At 52.1% G+C, this 10,584-nt stretch overlaps 1 protein-coding gene across 1 annotated transcript; it reads right to left on the bottom strand.

Annotated features, from left to right (window-relative positions):
* Nucleotides 1-2,376: 2,376 nt before the first annotated feature.
* On the bottom strand, nt 2,377-8,287 carry FGF1 (fibroblast growth factor 1; the record flags this gene model as incomplete). Its single annotated transcript, XM_080353297.1, has 3 exons — nt 2,377-2,571; nt 3,367-3,470; nt 8,119-8,287. 3 exons carry the CDS (start codon nt 8,285-8,287, stop codon nt 2,377-2,379), a joined length of 468 nt encoding a protein of 155 aa, XP_080209423.1.
* Between the last annotated feature and the right edge of the window lie 2,297 nt (nt 8,288-10,584).

Here is a 10,584-nt window from a genome sequence, read left to right as displayed (position 1 = left end):
CCTGGGGCTCTGCCTGCCTGCCGGCGTCTTGTCAAGGTTGTGGTCTGTTAAGATCTCTGCAGATTTTTCAGCTCTAGCTGACAAACTCCTGTGCTGTGCGACCTGGGTGGGATCTGTGGCCCCTTATTGCTCTTGCCATGTCTGAGCCCTTCTGGATCAGGCAGTCATGGAAAAAAGGAGCTGATCAGGGATGCCCTCAACCCAGGAGAGGTTTGACAGGCGTGGGGCAAAGCTGTGGCTTTAGAGAGCCCTGGTGAAGGTGTGTGTGTGGATGGTGCAGACATCAGCACTGGGAGAAGGGGTTGTGGGATCACCAAGGGGCCTCCCTTCCCTGCACCACCTCCTCCTTCTGCTTCTTTAGGATGTGGAAGCTTGCAAGATCCTGGCGAGATCTGCCAGGTGACAGTGCTAGGTCACAGCTGGAAAAGGCTGAAATCCAGCCCATCGGGTGCCCTTGGCTGCTGCTGAATTTGGGTGCTGTACATTTAGCTGAGCACAGAGCAGCGCCCAGCCGTGCCTCCCCAGCTCAGCCTCCTGTGCAGCAGCACTTGCTTTTCCTTCCTTCCGACAGGCTCCAGAAGCTCTCTCGCAGCTCACTGGCACTCACTACGCTTACCGGGGAAGATCTTCAAGCGTAATAATTGTATTAAATCTTACAAGTCTTTTTTGCTGCTCCCCCTCACCTCTCACCCTGAGGACAAAACTCTCCAAAGTGAGCGCAGTTTCTCTGGGTAATGTCATCCTTGCTTGTTCATCTGGCTGAAGCAATTACTGTGGCTTCCTCAGGGATTATTTTTCAGACAAAGTGTTGACATTTTTCCCCATTTGGGCATCAAGTGTGTACCCGTGGTGGTAGTTTCTGAGCGGCAGAAGTCTAACGAGAGGAATGCCCTGCAGTTAATGAGGTGTTGGAAGACAGCACGGCTAAATCCGGCATTACACTTTCCAACTTTCCAGTTTAATTAGAAACCTGGGTCTCCTGGTCATGCACTCATTCATTTTTTGAGAGGAGCAACAACCCAGGCTTTCACAGGGAAAGCAACCACAGTGTTTAGGTAAGGCGGTGATGCTGTTGGCCATCCACATCCCTCTGTCTTGCCCAGCTTTGTGTTTGCCATGGGGACAGCATCCGTAGCCTTTCCCCGGTGCTGGACCCACCAGAGCAGTGGTGCCAGGGCCATTGGTGGTGGCCGAGTCCTTCTCCTGTCCCTTCTCCTCCTGCAGCTCGTTGACCTAGATCTGAGGTTTGAGCCTCTGCAATAGTTCCCATCAAACTTTATTGTTCTGCCACTGTACTAGCATATTTTATTTACAGCTTGAATCCTCCATCCGAGAGCAGCAGGAGGACGGAGCCGCACGTGAATTTTGCCCGTGCTGCCCCCAGCTCCGGCCTCGCAGAGGTGAAGGACTCCTGCACTTTTGCTTCCTTGGCTACCAAATCCATCCCATCGAGCGGACACCCTGACTGCATCTCCGCATACCCCTCACCTGCGGCCATGGCTGGGCCGTCATGAGTTTCATGGGTGCAACAGAGTTCAACCTGTTCCCAAGTTACTTTTCAATGCAATATCACCAGAAAAGGTCAGTTAAAGGAAACTCGCTGTGTGGGAAAATGCACTTGCTGCTCAGGAAGAAGTGAGAGACGTGCTGACTCAGCAAGGCTTGGCACCGCGGTGCCCACGCTGACCTGTCCCCCCATGCAGCTCGTGCCTGGTCCCCACCGGCTTTGATGCATAGAATTGCTTATGAACAGATTGTAGAAGAGACATATTTACTTAATAAATAAATACAAATAACATATGGCAGGTACTAGCATGTAACACAGCAATACTGGCGTTGTAAGGGAGGCTAAACGTCAAGGGCTTGGAGCTTTTGGCTGATGCTAGTTTAGCTTAATACGCCGAGGGTGTCGGCAAGTGTTCAAGCAGACCGGCACTCGGTAACGTTACTAGTGCAGTCTGAAATAGCTTGAAGGGCATATTAGAAGCTACGTACTTAGATGGATAAATATGTTAACACAGAGTATCCAGAGAGGTTTTGCCTTAGGATGGCCAGGGACAGTAGAAGTGTGTGTTTCCCTGCTCTCCGGGATGTCCCTGGGGAGCCCCCTTGGCCCCGTTTCTGGGTGCCTGCCCAGGACAGGTCTGTGGGGGTGCCAGGGACCTTGGGGGTGTTGGGGCTTTTCCCCTCAGCTCTGCAAAGCTTCGTGCAGGGCAGAAGAGCTCTGCCTTGTCTAATGTTGGTAAAGCCTTTACTTACAGTTCAGAGCTTTAACGTTTGGCTCTGTCATACTAGCCAAAAAGAGAGAGTGAGGGAAAAGGAGGAGGCAGCAGTTGGGTTTTGGGGTTCGGGTTGTCTCTGCGCTCCTGGGCCGGCTCACTCAGCCGAGACGGGCAGCGGGAGGAAGAGGATGGCCTTCTGGCCGTAGTGTGTCCGCGGCCCCAGCTTGCTGTTCCCGTTCTTCTTCAGACCCACAAACCAGTTCTTATCCGCATGCTTCTTGGAGACGTACGTGTTGTAATGGTTCTCCTCGATCCTCTCAAGGAACAGGCACTCCTCGCCCAGCAGCTGCTGAAAGAGAGCCCCGGGTACCGCGGTGAGATGGCGGTGCTGCGCGGAGGAGGATGCGCGTTCCCGACCCAGTGACCCCGCTCGGGCGCTCCCCGGCCAGGACGCTCTCCAGACCCACCTCACAGAGCTTTGTGCCCTAGGACAGTTCATGGTAAAAGCGTGGAGGTAAGTAGCCTTGATTTAGTCCCCTGGGCTACTCTGCGGTAACTTGTCCATGATCTGAGCGTTTTATTCAGCAGTAACTGAGCCTGGCTTGCGCTCTGTTAAGCTGGTGCTGGCACTGGCTCCTGCTCTGGCACTAACCTGTGCGGTGGGAGCTGTGGGTTCAGAGCATGAGCATGGGAACAAACCAGCTCTTTGGTGGCGCTAAGCAGCCCATGACCAGGATTATGTGTCACACACTTTGCTATAAATGGGACTGTGCTCAAAGACCCAGATTATTTTTGGTGGCTTTGTGCCCTACAGCTCCTGGGCACGGGGGGCAGAGCTCCTGCCTTGCACGATGCTGCTGGCAGTGCGGTGCTGCCGGTGCTGCTGCCGAGGGGATGTGAAGCAGCTGCCGCTCCAGATATGAAATATAATATTTGTCAAATGTTTGAGGCAGGGTGGTAAATGGCGTCATTTGATTATTTATTTATTTCCCCCCCCAAAATAAATCCAGATAGAGAGTGGCCATCCAGCTACCAAAATAACAAACAGAGGCTAATTGTTGCTTGCGGTTTGCATTACTCAGCGCTACGAGATTTCCGCGAACCTCAAAGCCTCTGGTGCCCGGTCCCTCCGAGCTCCACTTACCGAGCCGTAGAGCAGCCCGGTGGGGTCCATCGCCAGGTACTGCCCGGACTGGGTGCTCTTTATGTACACCTCTCCCACGCTTTCCGCGCTGAGCTGGAGCTGAACTGAGAGTAAAAACAAAACAACAACAAAAGTGAAAGGAAAATAGGAAAAGGAAAAAAACAATGGTTGTCAGAGATAATGTCCGAGCTGCTGGGAAAGTTTGCAGGGTATTTTTGTTCCGAAGCCTGGTTTATAAAGAGTTTGTAAGAAACAGTACAGTGTGTAATAAAAGTGTCTCCTTGCGCCCTCTCCTTCAAAGAAACCCCATAGCCATGTTCTAGGAACCAAAGACCAATTTTTTCCCTCTTTTACATCAAAGGGCGGGCAGCCTTTTGGTTAAGGCGCTGGAACGGGACACAGGAGATTGGGGTTTTAATTCTGGCTCTAATTTACAAATTTCTCATGTGGTTTCGACAAGACACTTAAGGAGTGACATATGAAGAAATATTTAAAGAGCTAAACCGGGCAGACTTCCGATGCCTGCGCTGCAGAACCCTGTTCCCAAGCGTAGATGGGTCGTGGAGAAATAGAAAGGGCTGATCTTCATCCTAAAGGTATTAATACCTCCCATAGGTAGCCGTGAGGCACATATTAGATTGTCCTAGTTTGTGGTGCTAATGTGAATTTGGCACTAACCCCAGCTCTGAGCCTGCGGGCTGGGCAGGAGCGGTGGGTTTGTGGTGATGCTGCATCGCTTCATGCAGTCTGCTGGGCATGGGCTTTCCGTCCCCGTCACTGGTGCTGGACCTCAGCTGGGAGCTCTGGGGCAAAAAAAGCTCCTTCTTGCTCTCGCACCGTGTGAGGAGAGCGGGTCAGCGGCAGGTCGGGTGTCTGGGCCACCTCCCTCCTCTGCGCAGCGTCCTGCACCCAACACGGCAGATTGAACCTTGCTATTTGTCTGGTTTCTTTTTTTGCCCTGTGGGTTCCTTTTTTTAATTTCTTTGCTAATTACAGGAGTCTTGGAAAATGATTAAAACTTGGCTGAGGTTCTTGTTGAATGTGTTTATCAGGAAGAGGCAAGGGAAGAGGCCACTTGGCTGGAGAGGAGCCTTGGGGAGCCGCTCTCCAGCGTTGTGTGCTCGGACAGGACCCGGCGCTGTGCCCACGAGTTGGCAGGAAAACCGGCTTCTGAACAATTGGTGGCCCCGCCAACATACACAGGGGGCAGCGGTCACAGCCAGCATGACCTGCAACAGCCAGCTCTTCTGAATGATGATTCCCATCCCTTATGCAGCTTTTTCTCTTGAGCTTGTACAGTAGAGATTTGTAACAGAAATAGTTAGGTTGGTTTGAACCATGTATGAACCTTAGTTCCAGCTTCTTCCTTCTCTTTTTAATTTATTTTATCCTTTTTGTTTTGATGAGGCGAAAGGTAATGTTACCTTTTGGTGTGGCAGAAGCCCCTGTCCCAGTGAACTCTTTGTTGTAATTGTTCGCATTCATTTTTGCCATTTCCTGCTCAGCAAATGGTGGTTGATTATTAAATGGCGTGGGCGCAGATGTGCGATAAGGCGCAGTCGCGGTGCTGGGAGCCGGCAGCAGCAAAGCCCAGCCCGCCTCGCGTTCCTCGTGTCCCCGGGACACGGCCCGGAGAAGCCCAGACAGGGGGAGGAGGGAAATGAGATAAAAATGATTATACTGTCCCCAAAAATGCCTCTGAGAGAGGGGAGTGAGGGACCCACCAGCTGCTGATGCGGACATTAAGGTGTCCAGCCGCAGGGGGAGGGAGAACGGTGGCTCTGGAGGAAGGACCTCACACACAAATTATTGTGTTTTTTACAGATCTGTACAGATATTTCCTTCCATGAAGTAGTGGGATGAAAGAGAGAAAATAAGGCTGTTTGTGGAAACGGACATGGGCTTCATCTTCAAGGGTCTGTGATGTCCTGGTAAGCTTTCTTTTCATTTCATGGTGCAAACTCGGTGTCCACACACAGCAGCAAAGGACACGGCGAGGGAATCCTTACGTAGGGCTGGACGGGGAGGGCTTGGAGTGAGTGACTTCTCCTTAGAGATCCTCCCTGAATCTGGGCCTGGCGCCTGGCAAGGCGATGTAAGATAAAAATAGGAATTCTTGGTATTTATCTGGGACAAAGTGCTCATGGTCACGGGCAGTTTGCAAAGCACCAAAGCAGCTCTAACGCAGCTGTGCATGCTGGACCCCGGATGAGCCGTGAGCGTTCCTGCGCCTCGTCCCTGCCCGGGACCGCTCCCCTGCTGTCACCCCCAGGTTTCCCCAGGTTTCTGGCTTGCTCCACGCTGGCCAGTGCTTGTCCCTGCTGCGTAGGGTGCATCCCACGGCCAAGGTCACAGTCCGGGCTGCTCCCCTTGTGCACCTGGTGTGGAGCAGCTCTGCGGGCAGCTGTCGGTGCTCGGAGGCCGGGTACGGCCCCGCAGGGCAGCTCTGCTGGCACGCAGCCCTGCTGGGAGTTTCCTCTGTAAATATTGGTCCGTTCAGGTATCCGAGTTTACAAGATCATTTACAGGAGGTTCCTTTCCGGCAGAGGTTTCCAAATACGTGGCGCCAGGCCAGCAGCTGGGGAGATGCAAGCGTTGGGGCACAGCGGGTGCCCTGCACAGGAGTGCTGCCCACAGCCCTGCCTGCCCCCCTGCCTGTGTGCATGGTGTGGCTGTGGGGACCAGCGGCCAGGCTGGAAACACTCACTCCAAGGTGTCGAGCTCGCTTTGCCAGGGGTAAAAAGCTGTGCTGTGACATGGAGGGCTTGAGGCTGGGGCTGGATTAGCACCGTGTCCCTGGGGCTGTCACCGTGCCGCTGGCTCTGCAAACCCATGCTGAGCTCCCCAGGACACACGGGTGTCTCTGTGTCCCTCTGACTCCAGCAAAATCTCAGCTCTGGCAGAACGTGGCGGAGCAGCATGTTGAGCTGGTACAACCTCTGCAGCTGCCGGCTTGTGGGTCCTGTGAGCCCCGTCCTGTCTTCCCAGATCCTTTGGGTCAGGGGCCTCGTCCGCCTCTCGCAGGGGGTTGAGAAGGGTTAGTGCTGGGTTTGTTCCAGGCTGCCTGCCCTGCACTGTGTTTGTCCAGCCTTGGTGAGCTCACCAGTCCTCCAGCACTGCCGCCTTCTGCCTGAGCGCTGGGGAAGTGGCGTTTATAATTAAAACTTCGCTATAAACTGCATTTCATTAAAACAACAATAGCAAGGAGAAAGGTTAATCTAGGGGGAGAAAGCCACATGTATGCTCGTGGTTTAAGAAAATAAAAGTGCTTTTCTTAGAATTTGTAAGGCGAACTTGGCTCCTCCCAGTACTTCTTGCTAAACAGATACGAGCCTGGCAGGTCCCAGTGACATTCCAGTAAATGTTCAGGATATGATGTGCCCAGAGGTTCCTGCTGGGAAGCGAGAGCTCCGGCACGTGGCGCTGGGGCAGAGCCCGGCCCCGCAGGGCGCTTTGCTGCGCTGCTGGTCCAGCTCTCCTTGGGAGCTGTTAAAACTCCTCTCGAGCGTTTTGGAAGTGCAACAGCCCTAAAAGTTTTAAACTGCCCAACCAATTCCTCCGATTTTCTGTCTGTCTCCTCACAGGGCCGTTCTCTCCTTTGTCTGAGCCGTTTGCCCGGGGGTGCTCTGCAACCCGGAGAGCTGCTGTGGGCTTTGTGGTGCCAGGGCCAGGTGCTCAGCTCCATCTGATGCCTTTGCGCAGCTTGGTCAAAGCAAGAAGAGCCTCAGCACCACGGCTTGGCACTGGTCCTGTGAGCGGCTGGCAGGGAAAGAGTTCTTCATGCCTTTAGTGACATGGTCAACTACTGAATAGGACAAAAATGCACCTTTCCTTGCTCTACAGGATAATATTATGAATTTTTGACATTAAGGCTTGCCGTGCATCAGGTAGTCTGCAGTACCTTATAGGAGCATTTACAAAACCAGCACTTTTTAGTGAGTGAGTCCTGCCAGTTTCCTGGGGTAAACTTTGATGCCAATTCTGGAGAATGAACACGCTCCTAGAAGGGCAGTGGGATGAGCAAATGGTGCTGGTATCTGCTGTTCATCCAGGCAGCAGGTCCCCAGCGTCCCATGGGCTGGAGCTGCTGGCATCGCTGACTGAATGGTAACACAAGTGCATTTCTAAAGCTCTAAGTCACAAAATAACTCTCTTTCAGCTGATTGTTGCCTCTGTTGGGCTTTTGCATCCTGCAGGCATTTAATTTGCTGCTGAGAGGGAAGTTCCTCGAAGGACTATGTGCAGAACATACAGCTAAAACCCGCTCGGCACAGTCTGCGGCTGGCAGCTCTGGCAGCTTCACCTGCGAGGATGCCCGGCTGCAGTGCTGTATTTGCACAGCCCGCTGGTGTGCTCAATCTCCTCCTAATCCAGAGCAAATGCAAAGATACCATAGAATTATGTGTGCTGACTGCCTGTGTGTAGGATGTGAGGCTGCTCCTAAGCTCTTTTTCCAGCTGCCAACTTGCTGTGTAAGCCAGCTGTGCCGCAATTAGCACTTGGGTCCTGTATGGTCTGCCTGCCTGCAATTATGTTGATGACCAGTTTCATATTTAATGCTCTGCAGATGTAAATTGTGTATGTCCTGTGCCTCCCCAGGCTCTGCGTATAGGCTACAGGTGTGTTTGTGTGTGCTGACCCCAGGAGGAAAAGAGCCTGCTATAGAGCCCGTCTTCTCCAGCTGCCCCTTTCCTGGCTGATAAAACCATAGGAGCACGGAGGAACGCCAAAAATCCCGTCGGGTTTGCTTACTGTGCTGGTCGCTTCGGTCCCTGGTCCCATCCACTTTCCCGTCCGGGAGGATGCGTAGGAAGTGGCCACCGTTGCTGCAGTACAGGAGTTTGGGTTTCTTGTAGTTCCCGGGGGGCAGGTTGAACTTCTCGGTCAGGGCGGTGAAGGTGCTGATCTCCCCCTCGGCCATGGCTCAGCCTCTCCCGGCGCCCGGGCTGCAAGAGATGCGGCAGCGGGTGGCAGGAGCGGTGGCACGGGGTGCGTGGCACACGCTGCTGCTGCCGGCCTTTTAAAGGGAGGGAGGGAGCCCGGTGGTCCCGGTGCCCGGGCTGGCTGCGGGGCAGCTGATTCAGAGCACGATGGTGACACAGTGCCACAGCCCTAAGGTGATGCTCCGTAGCGTGGGAGGTGGCGGGGGGATCGTCTCCTCACTGGCTGTAGCCGGCTGGTAGAGACTCTGTCCTTTTAATTTTATCATAGTAAATTCTGTTTTCTTTCTGCTCTCGATTGACGTACGTACTAAAATTATATGCTCAAAAAAAAGCCTGAAAAACACCCAGTGTCTGATTGGAACCCACAGGAGGCAGGAAGGGAGCCCAGGTTAATAACTCTCTCCACTATTATAACTTCCAAACATGATTATGACTGGGTATTGCGACACGTACGGCATGCCAGATAGCAAATATTACATCACACTCTGGCACGCTGCATCTCACCTGGCCAAGGGACACGCATGCTAAAGATCAGAACAAAGGCTGGATATTGTAGGAGATGAGCAGGACAGGAGCCTGTCACCACCTGGGCAGTGAGCAGGACATTTACCTGAGCACTGCTCAATAGCATATGGAAAAAAATCAATGTGAGTCTAGATTGTACCATGTTTGTGCACCCTTGCATCTCAGTGAAAGTGTTTAAAAGGGAAAGGCAAAGCTCTGGCTGATGCAGAGGGTGTAGCTGGGCATGGGGCACCATCCCGTGAGCATGCTCCCGCCATGGGGTGCCTGGGGCTGGGAAACGCACAGGGACTGTATGGAAACCTCATTGCTAAATGCACCATGACCCGTGTTCAAGCAGATGCTGTCCCAAAACCTGAAGGCATCATCAGACCCGTAAGAGAGACTCTGTGACTGTCGGAGGGCGAGAACTGACACTGCAGCCGTGGGAGCAAGAGGTGTTGTGAGTGGGGACCAGGGTCCCGCACATAACCCAGGTATGTTCCAATTTATCTGAGTGTTTCTGGCCTAGAAACTGCATTTAAAACCTCCCATATGAACATGCTGTCTTTCATATATCAAGTTCTGTAATGCTTATAGAGGAGTGGATTTATGCACAGAAAAAGGCCACAGTATAAATCTAGAAACAGGAAACAACTTTAAATGTAATGTATTCCCATAGCTATATTATGAGAAGTATCATTTAGTCACTGTTTATGCATATTTATAGGTTGTAAAAATGTCTATTTAGTCCTGAGCTGTGCTACTGGTGCATTAGGACGGAGCCGGTGTCATATGGTGGGTTTGCCGTGGTACTTAAAGAGTGACCCGGGAAACATGAAGGACTGCAGCTCTTTGCTTACAAACACACGCGTGGATATGTAGATATAATCTCTAAATAATTGGCTGTAAACTCTGAAGTATGTAAATTTGCAAATGCAGCTGCAAGGAGGGGCAGCTAGTACTTCGAGTGGATCCCAAAAGCCGGCGGAAGATAAAAATGTATGAAAGTTGGACTGCAAAAGCCAAAACCATGGAAATTAAGACTCCATTGCTACTACTGAAAATGCATCTGGCCATTCCAGGCAGCTTTGGTTCATACATGGACTTCATCCCTGACTCTCAGACGGGTACACCGAGGGCCTCTACCAGAACAGGGAGATTCTTAGGAGAGGAAAACACAACCGTAAAGGAAAAAGTATTAATATTCCCCACCCTCCCAGGCCACGGTTTCTCTGCCAGCTGCTGATTCATGACAGCTTCTCTTTCCTCCCAACTACCAGCCCATGTTTTGCTGCAGATGGTGTTAAATCACAAATACAACAGCACAACGTGGAGTCAAAATGCTAGGACATTCTATGTTAAGCTATGTTAAGCTCTGCCCTTTCTCCAGAACCGTTTTGATCCTGTTGGGTAATTCCCGTTTGCGGTACCTGGGAGCGCTCCTTGGTCGGCCCCGCGCTGCCCCAGCTGTGTGCTGTTCTGCGCTGGAACCTGCTTGGGTTCTTCTCTGGGTACAGTCTCCTCCCAAAATGTGTTTTTCAGTCAACAGATCGTACTTTTCTTGTTGCAGTTCAGTTTTTCATACCCACTGGCGGCCAAGCTTTCTCTGAGCGAAAGCCTTCAAGTAATTCAACATGGTATATAAGGTGTTAGTGCTTTACTGAGTCTGAATCAAGATCAGTGGTCTTGTGTAATTTACTGGAACTAAAGCTTTTCTTGACCCTTTATCTGCGAGCAAAGGGCACTGGGAAGTCTGCTGGGTTGACAACAG

The sequence above is a fragment of the Nesoenas mayeri genome, assembly GCF_963082525.1.
Source record: "Nesoenas mayeri genome assembly, chromosome: 14".
In the NCBI taxonomy this organism is placed as follows: domain Eukaryota; kingdom Metazoa; phylum Chordata; class Aves; order Columbiformes; family Columbidae; genus Nesoenas; species Nesoenas mayeri.
Note: the sequence above shows the minus strand (reverse complement) of the source record. Positions and strands in the feature narration are given on the sequence as shown.